This window comes from Pyxicephalus adspersus, chromosome 1, assembly GCF_032062135.1.
Source record: "Pyxicephalus adspersus chromosome 1, UCB_Pads_2.0, whole genome shotgun sequence".
Classification (NCBI taxonomy): domain Eukaryota; kingdom Metazoa; phylum Chordata; class Amphibia; order Anura; family Pyxicephalidae; genus Pyxicephalus; species Pyxicephalus adspersus.
Window position 1 is genome coordinate 139,670,377 of NC_092858.1, and position 22,002 is coordinate 139,692,378.

The following is a 22,002-nucleotide window of genomic DNA, read 5'->3' on the forward strand; positions in this document are numbered from 1 at the left end:
TGCTGTACACACACCACCGTTCTGCTCTATGGAGAGGGGGAGAACAAGGGAGCTTGTCTCCCACTTCATTACCATTAAGATCGTTCGTCGTCCATCGTCTGTGCATCCGCCAGGACGGTCGTTCGGACGACGGGCTGTATACACGCCAGATTCTCGTCCGATATCAGCCCTAAGCTGATTATCAGGCGAGAACCATTGGACGGGTGTACCCAGCCTTACTTTACTCTTTGTGGAAGCAGTGGTCTGCAGATTAAGCAATCCTCATTCGGCAGGAAGCATTAGCTTTGCTTACTGTAGAGCTCTAACACTGGGCCAGATTCATTAAAGCTCTCCAAGGCTGGAGAAGATACACTTTCATCAGTGAATCTGGGTGATCCAGCAAACCTGTAATGGATCTAGTCCAGGATTGAAATCATTTGCTGTACCACCCAGGTTCACTGATGAAAGCGTAACTTCTTTAGTCTTGGAGAGCTTTAATAAATCAGGTCAACTGTCTTAGCAATGTGCCAGACCATAGCAGAGACCACTGATTTTTTACAGTGTAAGAGCCCTTCTCTAAAACATGATGGCAGAGGACTGGTTTTACTACCCAGACTGTGGCTGATTTATAAAGGAAACAAACCATTATACTACAAACACCATTTATTTTGATGCACCTGGATTGTGTTTTGCTGATTTAAACTAAAAAGTTAAATTTTGCTTTAAGAAGACTTTTAGCTTTGATCTTCTTCCACATAAACCAAAATGTGAATCCAAGTGATCTCAATGGTGAAATCCCCATATCAGCTTTTACCTGCAGACAAAATCTAAGGGCACATTCATGTAATGTAGAATATACATATCGAACACTATTTTGGTGGTAATTATCGAAATTTGTTTAATCAAAACATTTATCAACTGTTCATCTTTTTTTAAGTTGCTAAACCACTGTTTAACACCATTGTGCTAAATTTATCACCCTTTTTACTAAATTCTGTTCTCTACTTTTTCATAAACAGACTCCCAAGATTTTATTTTTAATGTAACAAAATTGTTGTATGTGTTTATAGGGTGTAATAGTAAACATGAAGGAAAGATACACATGATACAAATCACTACATACCACTGCCATTTTTCTTTAATTGCAGCCAGTGAGGAACCAAACTTCACAATCTGTATATCCATAAAAGACGCTAAATAGCATTTTCTCAATCTCCTTCAGTACTTGACAAAACAATACTATGTCTACGATGATAAAATGTAATACAAATACAACTAATAGAGCACCATGGTGTGACATGGTAAAGTTTGTGGGTAAATGATTGTGTTTTCTAATGATTTACATGTGGTTGTGCCAAGTGGGAAAAACTATTACAATAATAAAATCAAAAAAGTAAATCATCATAGTAAAAACAGACAATAACAGTATTTAGAAACAATTCTCCAAATTGTATACCGATAAAACCACCTAAGATTTCAGTATGTCCTTATGACACTCACAAGCAGCTCCAATGTGCAGGAACCCATAAGGTTCTTCCTATTAGAGATCTGGCTGAAATATTTTGCTCTACTTTGCACATTATCGCTGCTCTCTAAACTGACTTAGAAACTTTTTGTTCAGGTTAAAGAAAACCTTCACTGAAGGAGATATGTAGGCTGCTATTTTGGATCCTCTTTCTAAAAATGCTTGTTTCCTGGCTTCATTCCTGGGTTTCTAAAACGCTGATGTGCCAAGTCAGAACTGCTGATCTGTATGCTTGGTTCAGGAAACAAACTGAATAATAGTGAAACCAATGAAAGCCAAGGAACAAGCAAAAGCAAGACACAGGCAGGTGATTTGCTTTTAGCAGCTAAAAGCCAAAAATCGGGCTACATATCTTACTCATTACACGTTTCTTTTAAAGTCACATCTAATCAAAGCTTTTTAAAAACATGGCAGAAACTATAAATCTGAATTCTCAAAAAGTGAATTCTGACACGATTTCAGGTGTAAAATCCAAACAGAAGTGATAACCAAGTAGTGTGAATAATAGCAACACACGGATAAATAGCATTAGGAGTTCTTTGGTTCACGCTTACTGGAGATCACTTTAGTCCATAGTGTCTCCCTTATTGCACTGCTTGAAAGCAAACAGCTTAAATGACATGGGAAGCATTAACATCCTATCAGAAAATTTAAAAAGTTCATCTTGTGACTACTATTGATGAATCCTTGAAGAGCGATGTCACACACTTGCCCAGAAGCAAATTAAAAAATATCAGTGCTAGAAACTATGAAGCCAGACCATGTGTTTTGTATGTAAGTTCAGTGCAATGACCTTCACAATGTCATCTCTGCATCCATTTCTTGTCTGCTCCTTGCAGCACAGGCTCTGTGTGTGTTTCGGCTGGCCAGACAATAAGACACCAAGGTGTCATTCAGGGAGAGGTGCAAATGCTGTCAAAACAGCTTGAGAGGTGACAAAACCAACACACCCAGCTCCTCTTGTGTGAAGCATTAACTGTAAATGGTTTTGTACAAGTAGTGTTACCAGCACCCTGTGCACATTCCTGTGTTATCTGTCTTTCACATATCATGCTGCCTGTGGCAGGCTATATTGGAGTCAGTGGATGGAGAGATGGATGGGAACATGTGTGTGTCTCCTATTTTCAGGCTGGTGGTTGCTGTAATAAGAAAGGGGGGCGAAGGATCCTGGCAATCACCAGCACCGATAGCCGGAAACCTTGATAGGGCGATGCTGGCAGAGGAATCACTCAAAACGTCTCAGGTGGTTGTAGAGAGACTGGACATAGGTGAACACGCACATAGGATCTGGCTTCCGTCCCATCATTAGCATGTCTTCAACTTCAATGAGGCGGTCACAGTGTGCCATTTGCCTAAAATAGAGCAAAGAAACAGCCACCGTTAGCTAATCTACACAAAAGTTGTATTTGAATACAATATATGGAAAAATCATTCAATTGTGTTCAAATGTCTTCTCTCAAACTGGACTGTGAATGAATACATGCCTTTAAAGTCCCAAGGGTATTGATCATGTTAAAAACACTCGTTTCTTTGCTCAAATGCTAATATGAAACAATGTAAACTGTCTACCAGGGACAGATATATAAAAGTAACAAAACTTATTTTGTTTTTTTATTGCTTCTTGCTTGCTCCTAATTCATTCTGTTGCTGGTTGTGTGATTAAAAGCATGGCCATTATTTCCCATCCACAAGCCCTGCTAACAGTGCACATTTTACAATTAATGATATAAATAGTAATAATGGATTTCGCTGAATTAATACAAATTGTGATCCTTACCTGCGGTAGTGATGCTGTAACCAGATACCCATAAATTTAGCCATGTGACCAGCATCGGGGGGGCTGGTATGGCATTTTCTTGAGAAATGGTGAGTATTTCTACCCTTATATGACTAATATACATCCATCTCATCTAGAATATTACCATAAATGCTATATATTGAGGCTCACCAGTCTTAGATGTGGTGACCACCTTTGTATTTCAGGATTTTCCCTTTATTTTTACTTGACGATCTTGTCTGTAACAGACTTTCTGTCCTTGGCCATGCTTTCTTACTAAATATATAGAGGATCAGTGTTGCCACCCAAGGACAGAAATGCAGACCATACTCTCCCCTTCCTCTGCATAGTATAGAAGTAACTGGTAACGATTAGCACTGGAAATTAACAGGATTTCTGGCAGAATTACCAGGCATTGTTAGGTTCACCTTAAGGTATTATCCCAATAAATAACATTTACCTAATTTAGTACACTTTTAAATGTGTGACAATTATACAAAGTCTAGAAATGACATGACAACCCATGTGCTTTCTTTGACATTTGATAAAGAATGATCTTTTGTTAGAAGAAGCCACACTCAAATGTTATCTTTTATTAGTAATTCCACACTGGTTACTATGCTGACGCTATACAGAGAAAATTTCTGACATTTATTCTCTGCATTAACAATAACTGCCTACACAATCCCAAATCCCAAGGAGACAATGAACAGATTATTATGGAATCCCAGAGCAGAACTGTAATAGGATGCTACTATGTAATGGTGCCCACACACAGAGATCTCTGCACTTTACACAATCTGATTATTTGCACTAGTCACAGGGGGTCAGTGGTGTGGGGGTGACGGGGACTGACATTTGCTACCCTTTTAGGGGCTTATGGTTGCCTGTCTCTCTCTCTGACACTTTTATTGTCAGCAGCACACAGAGGAGTGAGGAAGATTGTGACTGGGTCAACAGCTCAATGACTTTGATTGGCCAAGTTTAGTCCTGTCCAGGGGCACAAAGCTAGGAGCCAGGGTAAACTATAGCTAGTGATTTGGGGAGGTCTCAGCTTCAAATCATAGTTAGAACAGTGTATGTTCCCACCATGTTTGCTGGGGTTTATCTCTGAGCACTCTGGTTTCCTCCTTAATCCCCAAAAACATATTTGCAGGTTAATGACAGTTGATTAAGAAAGGGAATATGGACTATGGTAGTGAACTTCTATGAGAAGCGGTTAGAGACCCGACTTATCCAGAGATGCATCTGGATTCTAGTTATGTCTCTTGTTGCAAATCAGGAAGCTTGCACAAAACAAGACGTACCACTAGTTTTATTATTGGCCATTCATAAACCCTAAAGGTTGATAAAGAGAAAGGAGGGATTGTTTAAACCAGGGGTATCAAACTGAAATACACAGTGGGCCAAAATGAAAAATTTAGACAAAGTCACAGGTCAACCTTGATATTTATTGAAAAAATATCTACAATTGAGGAAGGTCACTAATGAATATGAACAGAGGAAGGGAGGCTTGTGGGTTCTGATTGACACACCAGCAGAGCATTCTGGAATTTGTAGTATTAGCGGTGCATGCACTGTCTACCGGCGGGCCAGCTCTAGTAGACATTTGGTATTTTCTCGCGGGCCAAAATTGATTACAGTGCGGGTCACGTTTGGCCCGCGGGCCTGAGTTTTCCACCCCTGGTTTAAACCTTCCCTTACAGACCTCTGATGATTGTGGCTGGATGTTTCATGATCATTTTTTTGTAATAAATAAATGAGTGCTGTATACACAGTGCTGTTCTGTTCTATAGAGAGGGAAAGATGCAGAACAACTGAGCTGCACCTCACTGTGTTTTCCTCCCTTAGAGTGCACAGCAGTCATTCTCAATCGGCAGGAAACGCTGTACACGTCAGATATTCGCCTAAGATCGCCCAACATCTTGGTTGAGAATCATCTGAAGTGTGTATGACGCTTAAGATGGCCTGGTTCTTTCTGTATCAGAGAAAAAATAAAATCTACCATTTGTGCATGTTTTATGATAGGCAAAGATCACGGTGTGTCCTAGCTCCAATGAAAGTAAAGAAGATATCTCTAGGAAAGATATTTGTCTGCCTAAAGCCAGACTCCAGCTACCTATATACATTAATGTAAATGCTAAACGTCTCAGCACTGCATTTTTATTGTCTCCGGTAATACAATTTTAACCCATAACTATTCGTAGTCATAGGAGGACGGATGATTTTATCTGTCTATTTTTATTTGGAATAGTCAATGATCTACTGTGAATCAGGGCTGTTTAGATGCAGTTCTTGAAAGCCACACGGATGCCATTTTCATATACACAGAATTGTTTCCTGACTTGACGGACTGTAAACCAAAGTACTAAACAAGTGCTAAACTAATGGCTGTCTTTTAAAGGAATACTATAAATGTGTGCAGATCCTGGCCCCCGAAGACAGGAGTTGGACAGCCCTTATCTAAATCCATGGAGTTAGATCTAGTGATCTTAATGAGAGACATATTACCTTCTTGCTAGTTTTATCCCTTTAATGCTAACCTTGTGATAACAATCTGGTCTATCAACCCATTTATATAGCTACAGTTTATCAGATTGTAGGATTTTCCTTTAATTGGTTCAGAAGAAATTATAATGGGGGTTTTGAAACAAGCCTGGAGGGGGGGGGGGCTCCATTCCTAATTAAGCAGATGACCTGCGGTACCAGTGCCAGGGCACTTTGTGGATTGTTTTATCCTGTGCCACATTCTTCATCGTTCATTAAAAGCGCAGTGACACAAGCTCACTCCTGACCTGAGCCGAAGATTATTATTCCCAGCTACAGGATTTCTGACACTGGCTTCAGCTAAATCTCTGGTTACATGCAGGGGATTAATGGAGGATTTGATGAAGCTTCTAACATTGCCTCTCACACCCACCTGCTTGTCATGTGTTCAGATAAGGGTAGCACTGACACATTTCAATCTAACTTTTTTCTTAATAAATCCTCTGCAACACTATGTAATATTTTTATGATCTATGTGCCATCTTTTTAAGTAAAAAAAAAAAGTGAAATTCCTTCTGTATTCAAGGAAAATGTGCTAAGACTGCCTTGTGTATATGACAGGAATAAAGGAAATATTTCTCACATTCAACTTCTAAGTAAATGCTTGACAAAGTAGAAGATTTACAACTGCGTGACGTTACAGGTGGCTATGCAAGAACTCTTTAATTTTTTAATGAGCATAGACGCATGAATGTGAAAGTTCATGCCTATGAAGGCAGAAAGATGTCCCTATTGTTGTTTTTTTTTGGGAAAACCTAATCTAGCAAAGCAGAAAGGTTGCGGATTACCATTAGAGATAATTTCTCAGTGCGAAAAGTAAGCAGCCAATATAGTTTGGGTCATCGTCTGATGTCTGTGGGCAACTTTAGGTATAACTAAAATATATTTTATATAAAATAAAAAAGGCAAACTTTTTAGAGTTAAAGAGAGTGGCGGTGAGTTGTTAATACGACTACCAGGTTTTTACTGCTGTTTGTGCCCCTTTTAGGGAGAATGACTCTTTCTAAATGTCCTGATCACCAATGTCAATGGGTGTGTGAATATAAGTGAGGGCAAATAAAAAGGGTAAATAAGTCTTTGACTTATTCTCCTGACAACTGTCTGAGAAGGGTCATTTCTCAAAGGGGAAAGATAATAACTCACTCACTGTTAAATCTAAGTAAAGGGATTCTCCCTAATAAAATAAAATTAGTGGGGAAAAATTTAGTGCTCTATATGTCTTGTGTGCTGGAGCTGCATTTTTTTCAATCCTACAGGTGTACAAAGATTTATTTTATTAGGTTTTTTAGAATCGGATATAAAGAAGGTTGGAAAATTTTAACTCTTTAAGCTTGTTTCTTCTTATAAAATGTGAAACTATCCCAGCAGTTCCGTTAAGTCAAAATGACCTAAAGGTATCCTGGGCATATGCAGAATATACAAATGCACATGGTACAATTGTAACAGTGGCTACAAATTGCCAATCAAAGCAAATGATTTTTGATGATAAACAATTTTGAACATTGGTTGCATGTATTTGGATATTCTTGACCTAATGAACACCTTAGCAATTAAAGATTTCCCAACCTGTCATACAAACGTGATTAACACACATTTTATGCACTGCACCATAGGATAAGAGACACACGGCCTGATTAAGTAATGCAATTTAGTGTTCAACCTCTCTGCCTCCAGTTGGCTAGAAAGTAGTAGTTTTTCTAAACTAGAACTAGCAGAGGGGTGAGTGTCACAAAAATGATTGTTAAAAACAATAAATCTTTCAGCAGGTAAATCTACATTTAGCTGTATTACCAGATTATATTATGATAAATTTGAGAACACTGGATTACTTGACTGAAGAAGACAAGTATAAATGGGCATGCCAATGAAGGCAGATCATCTAATCTACTAGACAATGCTGTATACTCAGAATCACAACTAATTAATCACAATTTATAATTGATAAAATGGGAACTCCACCATATCTGTACAAGATCTTACCATTTCAGATATTTAAAACTGTATTGTATAAATATAACGGTACAAAATAGACCTGAAAGCAGAGCATTTTACACTAATGATCCTAAATCAAAATGGAATATAATTTTAAGAAAATATTTTACATATAGAAATTAATGGTTTTCAATCTGGAAAGAAGTTGCAGATATCATAATTAGTTTGGAATCTATCCCACCTCTTAGATTGTAAACTTTTCTGGGCAGGCTCCTCTTCTCCTCTTGTGTCTGTCTGTCACTTGCAACCTCTGTTTAGTGTATTATATAGTATAATATATTGGCGCTTTATAATACTGTTTATTAAAAATAATGAAAACTTTGCAGGACAGGGATAGTACTAGTACCCCACCAGCAAATAAAGGGTCAAGTTTGGCTACAGGCTGAGGCACACATAGCACTCTGATGATCTACATCTCCTAGGTGGAGGAAGGGGGGGTGAGATAGGATGAAGTCATTATGAAAACATTCCTGAAACACAAACACAATAACTGTGCCTGGAGGCGTGTGTACAAAGAGCAAAAGTGATTGCATGTGCCAGCCAGTCAAGGTTCACACCGAAACAGTGCTGACTCTAGTCCCCTGGTGTGGAACCAAAGGGTAAATGGTTTACAAGAAACATGGTGCGCTGGAGTAAAACATCTAGGCTCATGAGACTCTAGTGCACCAATCAAAATATTTACTTGTTTCATTTGCTCTTTTAAACATTACGTTATGAAACTTGTATGTTTTCTATGCCAGCCAATCCACTCTAGTTCCACTTGTGATCCTGCCACCATACTTTGTGCTGTTACAAATGTTTCTTGTATAACAAGGCTGACAAACAGATATTGATTAGGGGGCTTTTGGCTAGTTCTCTAAAGTTATAAAGAAAGAAGTACAATAACTTAAACTGGAGGAGGAAATTCTTGTAGATGTTAGAACAGAAAGCAAGAAAAGAAAAGGAAGAAAACAAATAAGTAGTTGAAGGTGCTCAGAAGAAAAAGGCAAATGTTTAGAAGTAGGTAGTTTGTGAACAGAATGTATAATTACTGGCAAAAACACACACAGAGCTTCACTCTGCATCTGAAATCTTCAAATAAGATCGATGACAGCTGTAAATATATATGGGTCTGTAAATGGATTTCCTTGTTTTTTCCCCCATCTAGCAGATAGATGGAAACAAAAGAACATCATAGTATTGTACTGTACATATAAATGATTTAGTACAACACATGCAACCATTAATGTTGCCTTATTAGACAATCTGTGTCAAGAGGTGTTGGCAGCTGATTAACCCTGAAAATAGTTGAAATAAAAGTCATGGTTTCTTGCAACCCTTTTAAGTATAGAATACTATTTAGCACAGTGCTTTAGAATCCTGAGCTCTCAAGTGTCAGTTCTCCATTTCACCTTGACTCAGTACTATCTATGTAAACTGACATTGCAGTCTACTCTCATTTAATCTTTGGCTCACCTGTCTCCCAGCCTGCACGACTTCCCTTTCTATTCCTCTGCCTGCTCAGAGTATCTCCTTTCATTCATCTTATTATTCATTCCCCCTGTTTAGTGCAGCCAAATATTTAATGTTTTTTTCGGAGACTAACTGGCCTTGTACTACTTGCCTTTGAACTCACTTTTATCATTGTTTTTCTGATGTAATACCATACAGGCGTATTATTATTATTATTAATAGTAAACAGGATTTAAATAGCGCCAACATAATACGCAGCGCTGAACAAATAAAAAGGGGTTGCAAATGACAGACAGATACAGACAGTAACACAGGAGGAAAAGAGGAGCCTGCCCCGAAGAGCTTACAATCTAGGAGGTGGGGTGGAGTAACACACAATAGGAGGGGAGACTTACACAAATAGTCTAAATATCAGAAGACTGGTATTGTATCAGGAGACTGGTATTTCTAATAATTTAGTGGAATGGCATTTTTCATGTAATTTTTTTTTGAGAAACAGTCTCAATAAGTCAGTTTGGACTTCCCATTGCTAGGCCACAGACCCCAGCTCTTTATATGAAAATGCAATTTGTCACCAGCTCATCTGGGAGATACATGATTGCTGGTATGTTCTGGGTCTGGTCCAGTATCTATTCCCAGTCGGACATGCTTGCCATATTTTCCAAATATCCCTCAAAGGCACCTCTTACAGGCTTTATTTGAAAGTGATTTTAGAACCCCTTACTATATCTCAAGGCTAAGCGTTTCTTATGGAGAAACCAAATATCAGCCACTTGGAGCCAAGACGTTAAGCTACATCTGAACTGGGGCTATGTGATGTATGTTGCCGGCCTATTCAAATTTCACCCTCTGTTTAGCATTCTATTATCTGTCTGACACTCTGGTCTTGGCATATAAATCACAAGCAGAACATCTACGTAATAAATAAATACATAGCTTAATGGATATAAGATGTATTGGTACCAATAACTGTTGAATTGGGATGGTATTCAGTTGCTAAGGTCTCTATTATTATACTGATACACAACTAAATAAAGCTGACTGGCCCGCAAATACATAGAAATGTGAAACTGCTGAGCAAAGGTCAGGGTTGCCAGATCGTGAGATTGGATCTGTATCCAGTTTAAGTATTAAATTGTATATTAAAAAAACAGCAAATTATAACTGCTTGGGACATCTACCCTAAGGAGACTTCTCTATAATATGAAAATGTCCAAGAACCTAAACAATGGCTCTTCTTAGAGGTGACAAAATGATATGCAGGAAGGTCATATAGGTTATGTTAGCAGAAATTACATGCAGTGTACACTTACACACATTTCTGTACATAAAAAGAGAGCATATGTTTTCTATTGTATCCTCTGCTATGACAATTATACACATATTGCTTGAAGATTTGTTTAACCTGACCTCTCAGAATAAAAGTGATGACTTGACTGTTTCAGAGACCCTGTGCCGAATCAGGACATTCTCAGTATTTTGCTAATACAGTTTTGAAGTATAACAGCTTTTGTATCACTTTGTTCTTTTTGCTGAGTTGCAGGAAAATTAACCTATTGTTTAGAGATCATCTGAGACAGGACAGATCCCATCCTCAGCTCCAGAAACTTAAAGGGAATAAGCAAAGATTTGGAGCTGAGTTAATTAAAGTATTTGCAGATGCATACAACCCAACTAAAGCTGTGAAATTTTATTTAATAATCCTTCGTATGTAAACTGTACAGTTTCTACATATAAGAAGAAATGTGCAGTGAAAGTAGTAGAAAAGCAATTAATATAAATACCTTCAAACCACCTGCACTAATCAACAGTTTGTAGGCTGCATTTAGGAATTTTTGGCTTATCCCCTATTATTAGTGCAAAGATAAATCACAAATCCAGGTGGCTGCAGACAATAGTAATGCTCTGCTGCTCCTGCTGAATGTTCTTATGCCTCCTTTCTCCCCCATCCCTCTTTTATTCTGTGTTCAGATACTGTTGCATTTTTTTCTTCATCCATGATCTATTCCTTTACACTGCACTTGTCATCATTTTTATTGATTATAAATGAGTCAGTCCTGCTGACATTGTGAGCACAAGGGCCCCTGCCATCCTCTCCCTAGACCTTCTATCTTCTTTAGTCCCTAATTTTTCCATGTTTTATTGGTCTTCTACCCAGCCTTCATTAGATGCTCCCACTGGCCTTTGTCTCCAAAAAAGATAACCTGATGGGTTTATTGCCCTCTAGTTTCACTCTCTGCTACCCTCCCATTCCTATCAATACTAACAAATATCTGTCATTAGCTCCCATTCCTTGCCTTAATATCAACCTCCAGCTCAAACCCCTATAACTATCTTTAGCTCCAATTGCTTTCTTACACCATGAGTTTCTGTACCATACCCATTCAATATCAGCTACTGTATTAAGCACTTCTAATACCAGCTTTGTACCCTGCTTCCCCTCATTCGCTTCTGCACCTTGCACCTCCACCATTTACTCCAGCACCCTTCCACCATTGGCAACGAAAACAGCTGTCCTCAGCCATTACAACCCATATGCCAATGTTTCCTTATCAGCTACCACACTGTGACCCCCACTATCATCTCCCATACCCTGACCGCCCATCATCGGGTCCTGCACCCCCATTCCCAACTATTAGCTCCTCTATCCCACCCTTCATCATTACCACCCATACCACACCCCTCTATGACCAGCTACCACACTCTGGCTCTCCACTATCATCTGACATACCCTGACCCTCCATCATATGGTCCTGCACCCCATCCCCAACCCTTTACCTCTTCTATACCACCCTTCACCATTACTACCCATACCACACCCCACTATCACAAGCTTCTATATCCTGCTCCTCCACTATCATTTCCCCACCACCATCACTTTCTGTCCTCAACACCAAAATTTACCATTATCTCCACTCAATTATTATATATTTTTTTAATCTTTATTTGAGTTGTTGAAAGTATGGTATATGTGTTTTTTATCTATTAGGTAACTTCCTAAATTAAAAAAATACTAATGAATGGTTATACAGCTGTGAAGTTGTTATTTCCATCTATGTTCCATTCAACAGATTTTCTACTACCTTTCAAAAGCATAACTGGACAGTGAAAGCAAAAACGGACAGTGCCGAGTACATCTTGGCTTTTCCATCTAAAAAGCATACCCCTTAGCACATGGAGGACAAGGGATTCTTCCTTTCCCAGTCTGGACTTTGCTATACTGGGGCTTACAGGAGGCAGATACCAGGTCAAATTCCAGAATGTTCACTACTTACATTTAAAATGACATATAACAATATATTAATGAATACAACACTGCATTCCTTTTTTGACTTTTATATCTGCCTGGAGTTCAGTTAAAGACTTCCTCAAGTATTACAAAATCAAACCAAGCAGTCACATATGTCAGCGCTGCCTAAAGACCACAGAGACCTAATAAATATTCCCATTCAAGGTAATTTCATAAACTGCAGCAATTATCTTTATTTCTAACACATGTGACTGAATGTTCTGAAATACCTTCACCAATTTTCCCATAATAAGCAGTCTGGGTTAAAAGTGAAATTGTGAACAGTTTCAAACAATTTCTCCTAAGAGACTAAATGAAGGTTTTATTAAGGAAATGGACAATAGATTACTTGCCTGATCCAGGACAAAATGCCCTCCAATAAAATACCATTATTATGAAATCAGAGGGAGCTCAAGCTAATTTTGAAGCTGTGCAGTCACATATACAGTCACTGAATATTACAATTCCATTCCCTGCAGCTGAGGTGGAGCTTCTAAGGGTTGATGGGAGAAGGTTAGTGCTGGATGATGGTGCAATTATTTCATAAGGTGCTGGGATCACAGAAGACGTAGAAGCAGATAGTTGCTGGGATCAGGTTTAACTTTACTTGTGGTTTCTTTTCTTTTTATAAAGGTTTGATCGAATTTTCAGACGTGGTGCAAAAAGTGCCCATTTTATTCAAGAAGAATAATCCAGAGGGTTGTGAAAACCAATACATATACTTCATATACATTTCACTGTTAGCCCTCTAGTCATAATGGGTAAAACAGGTGCTGTCTCACATGATATAAATCCTGCTTTTAATCATTGTTATGACTGAAACTGGCAAATAAATGTGAAATTCCTTTTCTTACAAAAAAAAAAAAAAAAACACTGTTTCCTACTTAACATAATCACCATTCCCTAAAGAAATCTGTTTAGCAGGTCATAAAAACTAGAAAAAAGCAGCTGTACTACAGCTAAGCAGAGGGCAAATAGGAACCTTGTTGACATGCTGGTGCTTGTAGTTTTTTTTTTTTTTTTTTTAGAAGTCAGGGGGTTTGGATGTAGTCAGTCTAAAAAATCAGGTTTTTACACTATAATAATATTTGGAGGCTGTAAATACTTGTGATTTTAAACCCGAAGAATTCTTTGTAAAGTTTATTAAGATTTTTATGGTGATCCTAATTAGGCCATTTGTAGTCTTACCACACCTATGGCCAAAAAAAGTGTATAGTGGTAAAAAATGTATAGTGGTCTGTATAAGAAAATATTTATTTGTGTGTGTGTTTTTTTTTTTTTTTGGGGGGGGGGGGGTTCTAAAGAATAGGATTCCTAATTCCCAATAAGAGATGGCTTTATTATGAATCAGACAAATGCATCCTCATGGAAGCCAACTACTGATGTGCTATTTCTTTGCTATCCCATGGTGCTCTTGAAAGTTTTAGTCACAAACAGTAAAAAAGACAAACAAAAAAAGTTTAAAAATTGCTTTTACTGACCAGAGGAGTCTGTTCCTTTTAGAAACTAAAAGCAGACTCATATCTATATATATATTTATAGCTCTTCGGGGCAGGGTCCTCTCCTCCTGTATCACTGTCTGTATTAGTCTGTCATTTGCAATCCCTATTTAATGTACAGCGCTGCGTAATATGTTGGCGCTATATAAATCCTGTTTAATAATAATAATATATTCGGTAGCTAAGGCTTAATGCTGAATTGATTCTAGAGCACTCTGGCAGTAGATAAACATATTAGAATTATGGACAACATGCTGGCACTGATAATGGAAAACCCATCCTAAAAGTGCCTAGACCATATGAATTTCCCTAAGCTTCTTCTTGTATGCTTCCAATGTTCTTCTGTTTTGTTCTTGAAACAGTAAAACCTATTCGAAGATAACTTGTACTGAGAGAAGCATGAGGAGTGCTACTGAACTATTTCTGAAAATACTAATTGCTTATTTGTGTCTGGCCACAATTACTAAGCCTGCACAGGAAGATTAGCAATGTCAAGGTGAAGGCAGAACTGTATAACATACGGGATAATGGGTAGTCAAAGATTTTTGATCAAGATGACAGCCGGCAAACTAACATTTTCAGAAGCAGAGGTCAGCAAAGGAAACTTCCGTGTTTATCTGTACAGGTTGCCTACAGTTTATGTAGATTAGATTTTAAAAATAGCACTCACACTGTATAGTGTCCTTAGAAATTTACTTCTGAAAATCTGCTATTGTGGGGAATGAGTCTCAACGAGATATGACTAAACAGAATTGCCATAGTTTGACTATATAGTTGATATGTAACCAGAGCAGAAATTGTACTTACTCAGCTGTGGAGAACGCTTGTTCAAAGTTCTTTTTGGGATTTGAGGGCTGAAGAGCATCATAATCAAAGGCCTCAGGAAAAAATGAATGTACAAGGGCACAAAAAGCCATACCATCACTCCAGCTAGAGGAAAAGTTCTGTAAATCAATGTTCTAATTCAAAAGAAAAAAAGAAAAGAAGTAAAGACATTATATTTGATAACCCACAGAATCAAATGTTTAACACTAAAGTCAGAATATATGTAATATGGGCAAAAAATATATAGCTTTGTTAGGCATTTTTTGGATTTGGATAAAATAATGGGAGGGAATAGAACCTATTCTAAGCTTCTATCCCGAGCTTTTCCTGGCTACATGGGAGGACTACATTCAGACCAAATCAGTATCTTCTCCCACACTATTTCTGTTTTTTTACATTTCTATAAGTGAGCTCCTACTTTTAAATAAGGGAGTATTGCAATGCACTTATATACTATAGTAAGGAATGAGAAGTTAAAATTGAATTCTAGTCCCTCTTGATACACATGCATTCATTTGGTACACACAGATTTATTACAGAGGAGTAGACTTTACCCTGTAGCCAATTGTTTTGGATCGGCACCATTCCAAAAGGATCTGTTTAATGCTGCTGGCACTAGCAACTCCGAAACTCTGAGACCTTTTCAGCTTCACCTTGGATTCCCCCTTGCCTCTATAAATAGCACAAAAGAAAGACTTTAATAACCAAGTGACTCGCTAACAAAGTACAGAAGGGCTATGATTTCCCCTATATATAGAACAGAGGATATTAAAAAGGAAATGAGAAGGCAATTCTGCAGTAATAGAGCTAATACCTTAAGTATATTATAATCAAATTATTAAACACTGCTCCAAAAACTAACATTGTACTCGGAAAAATATAATCACGTCCCAAGAGAAATAAATTTTGGAACCACACAGCTTACACTTTACTAAATATATTGTCAATACCAGCCAACCTGAAAAATATTTATTATTTTCCTTACCTAAATAAATGATGGAACTAAACTGTATATAGTAAATATATATTAAAAGGACAGACAATTAAATATTTATTATTATACCAATCATACCATAGCAGATATGGACATTGCCATTATGTACAGTATCCTTCCTAAATTTGGTTAATTATTCAAACATCTGACTGTCCATAACAATATTTATATTTTGTTGTATAACTCATGTTAGTATCAATTTAAGTTTAATTTCATATTTATTATATTTATATACAGTAATTAAATTAACATACTAATCCCCTAAAAACAAACAGAGATCATTTGGATTGTACTATTTGGTCACCTAAAAAAAAAAAAAAAATAGGGGAAAGTGAAGCATTGGGATTTTCGCTGTTAGGTAACTCCTAGTTTAAAAACCACAAGCCTTAAGGTAATAAAGTCTGACTGACAATTTATTGAAATAAGTGCATTAAAGTACGTATTGTCCTGAAAGAGGCCAATAAGTTCAATATATTTAGATAAGGCAGATAAAGAGCTACAGACTTCCAATTTACCCTTCAGTGATTATACAGCCCAACCAACATACAAATAGGCTTGAAAAGCAGAAATGGGGACGGGCGAGCTTGACATTTTAATAAAACATTGAAATTGATCATTTTAGCTATTATATCTCTAAATATACTAATTTTCTTTTTGTTCTAAATGGTAACTTCTGTTCATGTACTATTTCAATAATGTGGTCAGATTGAATTTTCCAGCTTGTTGACAGGTTTAATTAAAAACTTCTAAGTGGGTAAAGGAAGCATGCAGGAACCCTTTTGACTCTTCTTGCCTATCCCCTGGTTTTCTCCTAACTGATCTTTGGCATTATGAATTTAAATATTGACACTCTGCATTCAAAAACAATGAAGCCAAAGAAACGGCACCTAGAAAACTAGGGTTGACTAGAGATGGCGGCCCACAAATTTCACTTGTGCAATGTTCCTTATGGATACTACTAGTTTTCTTATCTTCAGTTCTTTTCAAAGAACTTTTACAGCAAACATGTATGGCTCCTTGCCATCAACTCTATTTTTTAAAAAATGTCCATCGGGCATCAACTGAAATTGCTGTGGGAAAACGATATAAGTTTCCATAACAACAGATTTAACTATTGTCTGACCAGGTAAAGTAGTTAAATTACAAATTATTGTACTTTAACTACTTTACCTATAGGTTTCTGCATTTGTTTAAAGTATGTCTTTCATATCTGCTGAGGAAGTTAATAAATTAGGTTTCTGATAATGACAGGATGCTATAATACAAAGCTGGGTGTACAACAAAAGTAAAAAACTATTTTCTAGAGATCAGAAACCAAAACATTTCAGATAATAGCCCTCAGTAAACTCAGCTGTTTCCCATGAAAAAGTTCTATGCACACTGCTGATAAAGCGCATCAAAGTCAGCAGGGAAAGTTTCTGTGCCAAGTGTCACTGTTAAATGTTAATGAAATCAGCTCATGTCCCATAATTACCCCGTGTACAAAACGTGCATTTTTACAATGAACGCAGTGCATGGATTTCAAACCCTGTGCCTAGATCTTGGTAAAAAGAATAAATAATTGTGCATGCAGGAAAATCATAGCAGAACCACCACGACATACACTGCCAATGGAGTGTGAAAACTTTAGTCTGGGAGCTATGAACGAACATGTCACTAAAATCACTGTCAACGCGCCGGGATTAATCAAATGAAGGGTTAATGAGGCCATAACTAATCCTTCCATACCATTCAAATGACTCCACAATGCAGAAAGAAAATATTAACCCTAATGGAAAAGGCATATAAGCAATGTATTTCCATGCTCTGTGCTCAAAAAAGTGGCAAATGGGATTAGTCCCTATGTTTACATATGATTTATTACTATAAATCTCCTATAAATGCTGATCATATACTACGCACATATGTGAAAATGTATATAATCACTGGGAAGAATAAAAAGCAGGCCACCCACAGGGCTAAGTCTACAGATGGTTTATATAACATTCTCCGTATTAGCGTCTGTGAGAAATAAACACCATGGAAAGAGCATAACTATTATCTAACAGTGATGGGCAGGTCTGAATTCTACATACAAGTACTGGACACTGCCCAGCCTGCAGAAAACATTGAGGAAACCATCCTGGGAAATCTTACATGTTAGCTTTCACCCCTATCTATATTTCACGGGAAGCAGAACCTCGATATATAGTTATAATGACATTTAAAGGTGCACAGGAATGTACGCTCTGCAGCTCTGCTCTTTGTTTTTTTTTGTTTTTTTATTCCAATCAATAAATTCCTCCTTCCCTAATGGATTTCCTAATATATACCCATAGCTTCTTCAACATCATCCTCACCAATGCTAGTAGTTACAATCCTTTTTGACTTTTCATTACTGTGAGACATTTACACAGCATGTCATCCAAGTATTTTAAGCCACTCTTAATTCAAGGACTGACAAGCTATTCTATGGGACTTACAAGAACCTAAAACTTTCAATATAAAATTGTAACACTGTACTAAGGCATCCACAATATGTAACACTCTACTAACACTTTGTTAAGGCTTCTACAAATTGTAAAACTCTATTAAAGCTACTGGATTATGTAATTATTTGACACAAATAAAATAAAAAAATACTAGAAAAACAAAAGCAGCACAAAACAAAACAAAGGTAATGCAAGCGTGTACACACAAGATAGATAATCCACAAATATTATCCCTCTACCTGTCATTCAAATATGTAGACACTTCAAAGTTTGAAGACCAAGGATTGTATTGCCAAGAGGAACACATTTAATGCGCCCAACTATTTGTATAATTAAGTTATCAATGTGTAAGTTATATATAAACTCACAACAAAGAATCCACCCATTACCCATTTTACAAACTGTGCCTTTAAGTGTTCACATAGATCATTATTAGAACATGACAAACTGAATTAGATCTCACTTAGAAAAGTGTCAGAAGTCAGCAGACACTAATTGTCATCTCTAGATAAGGATAAAGAATTACAATAGATTATTTACAGCTATTTGTTAGGCCAGCATATTCTGAATATGGTCAGATCTGTAAACTATCCTTTTATGGGAACTGAGCGGTAGCCATGGGTAAAAGGGAGAAATCTAATTTTACAAAATATGTTACAGTTTGCAAAATGCAGTCACCATTGCAAAGCCCCTGAACAAAGAACTGTCACAATATCACAGGGGTGGACTAAGGGGCTGTGAAAACATTGACTTTTTTTTAAATTGGACAGTCTCTGAACATAGAGGATCAGAGGGTATGTAAGAACAAGTTTTGAATTAAAAAAAACACAATTTATGGAAGGACTACATAGTTTTTAATAAATATTTGCACTTATGACATGTTCCAACAAATCAGCCCCCACTTTTTGCTGACAATGCCATGTTCAAAGGTAGATAAATCAGTCTTGCCATTGTTGTATTTGACTTACTTTCCACTGTCCTGCTCAAACTTTTCAAAGAAAGCCTTGCGAACTTGTGTTCCAGAAGACCTTGGCAAAGTCTGAGATCTTACTAGCTCCCGTTTCTTTTCAGCTTGGCGACTCAAAATAGGAGGTGGAGACTGAGATTTAGGAGTGACATCAAAATATCTGTCTGTGCTGAAATACAAAAAAATAAATGAATGAATAAACAAACCTACTACTGACCTATATGTTACTGATACACAGAATATACATAACAATTTGTGAACAGTGATTTGCCCTCCGGGTCCCATCTCTATCCAACAAAGCTCTGGATAGAAGTATAGAAATAAACTGATGGAATAGAAAAGTGCCCTTTGCATAAGACAACAACCTGACTGATGGAGGCATCACTTCAATGACAGGCCAGTAGAAACAACATAATATATTACTGGGAGTTGCATACCATCAGCCTTTGACATGCTATAATCTAAGTATGTGGCTAAACATTTTCTTTTAAGAAAACACTCTCTTCTCGCAGCACTTTGCATTGCTTCAAGTGGAATTTGCAGTTTATTTGAATTCTCAGTGGGTGCTTTGGGCTCTTTGCACAGTGTGTTTAGCTTAGGAAATGGCAGTGTGATAATCGCAATTGTGTGCAGGTAAAAGTGACAGACTGACAGCTTTTCTTTCCTATGTTTCAGATGGCTGAAAGGAAAATTAAACACACAGTGTAAACCAAATAATGGAAAAAAGGCATCAACCCTTAGAAGTAGCTGCTTCACTCAAGGGTCCTGTAACCGTGTCACTCTGGCTTTCCATAAGATAAAGAGCAAACATTCCAGAGAAGAAAAGGAAATGCAGACACACATACAGCAAAGCCCAAGGCACTTTGAAAAGGTGCTATATTCATGGCTTGCAAGGGGAAATGCAATCGGTGTTGCAGTGCCTGACAAAGCCAGTCACTAGAAAAACCAATTTAAACCTATTTTTAGTATTCCTCATCAAGCCTGTAAAATCAAGATCAGTAGAATGGATATTTCCAGACAGAATTACAAACTGACATTTGGATGGAAACCTCAGTTTTGCTAGGTTTTGGAAATCCCTTTACATTAGAGAACGCACATCACCAGGTCAATTTGCTGCTTTTTTCTGATTTGCCTAAGAATTGGTGTTACAGTCATGTTATTATATGATAACACCTGGCCACTGACTCTTGTGGATAAGTATGGCTGCCAGTAGACTTTATACAGAGGGTGGACATGAAGGCAAGTTTCTCAGCTTGTCCTCATGACAGAATGTTTGCTGGGTAAATCTGTTCATTTGTTACTTATATTTATTGAGCAAATCTGCTATTTGAAAAAAAATGATTATATTAAGTATGAAGCCTCATACCCACTGCTGCAAGTTAGGTAAGTTATGTTTTGGGAGAAGACATGTTCAAAAATATTGGAAGCCCTGCTTCATTGCAGCAATAGATCTCAGTCCTGGGCCCCAAATTTATTTGAAAAATAGATTATAAACATAATTCAAAAAGTAAAACTACTTTCACAAGCACACTGGGGGATTACTGAAACAACACTCATTCATACCTTTCTGCCAAGCACACTGGAAATGTAAATTCTTTATTTTATTTGGATGCCTGAAGGATATTTATGTACAATAATTCTGTAAGAAGATATAGACATTTCAGTGATCTTCTTCCCTCTAATTACTGTCACAGTGATATATTATACATCTGCAAAGCATGCCATGTATTACATTTGCAGACATTTCTACAAAGACATCTATTTTATTAGAAGGACTTGTCCTTATCTTCAGGCCGAGTCATCAATCAGGCCGTCTTGCTGTCTGCTTCACTACAAATTGTGACATGGTAGGTGCCACAAGGATATCTGGAAGATCCAGAAGAGCAGGTTTGAGAGTGGGTGATGAGTTTTGTTTCTACTACCTGTTTTTTGTTTAAGTTTTAATGGAAATGTTCTTTATAATTTTTGTTATTACTATCTTCACAGTTGTAGAGGGATGGAGGTGGCATTTCTTTTGTGACATGAATGAATGGACAGGGTGCGGAGAAGAAGTCACATACCTGTGGTAACAGGCCAGGGGATTACCAATGTTTTTTTTTTTAATTCTAACAGCTTTATTGCTTTTAGAGTATAGGGTGGAATCAGACAAGCAGCAATTTACAGATCACTAAAGACCAGATATGTTCCTTAAATCCATTAGTACCATATCAATACTCACAGCAGTTTTGTTCTCCATAACTTTCTAGATTATCTTGCAATGGAAATGTGGTCATACATGTGGAAGTGTGGTTACCTGACTACAGTGCTAAAGTAAAAAGTAAGTAATTTGCCAAACACATAGGTCTTTGTCTAAAGCTGACCTTAGATATAGTTTTTAATGCCAAGGCAATAAGGAAGAATATTACAGTTCTCCCCTTGACAATATTTTTTATTGTTCTTTCTCCATGGAAGGCCAACATAAGCTTGGTTCAATCATCATCCAAGCATCTTCTTGGACTAACATGCCAGCCTTTAGACAGCATGTTCATGAAAGTCTGTGTCTATGGAATAGCTGTTATATTAGCCTCATCCAGATCAGCCCCTGCTGCAGCCTCTCTTTGTGATATTCTATAATGCTACAATAATTTATTTTATAGAGATGGTACTTTGTTGAATATGGAGCCAGATGAGAAGCAACATTTATTA

At 37.3% G+C, this 22,002-nt stretch overlaps 1 protein-coding gene across 1 annotated transcript in view; it reads right to left on the reverse strand.

Moving 5' to 3' along the window:
• Positions 1–1,095: 1,095 nt before the first annotated feature.
• Positions 1,096–22,002, reverse strand: part of SMTNL2 (smoothelin like 2) — a gene marked incomplete in the record, with an annotated part of 65,659 nt that continues 44,752 nt past the window's right edge. Inside the window, 4 exon segments of the mRNA XM_072429056.1 lie at positions 1,096–2,856; positions 14,868–15,019; positions 15,440–15,557; positions 19,319–19,486. Of these exon segments, the coding sequence (XP_072285157.1) occupies positions 2,730–2,856; positions 14,868–15,019; positions 15,440–15,557; positions 19,319–19,486 (565 nt within the window).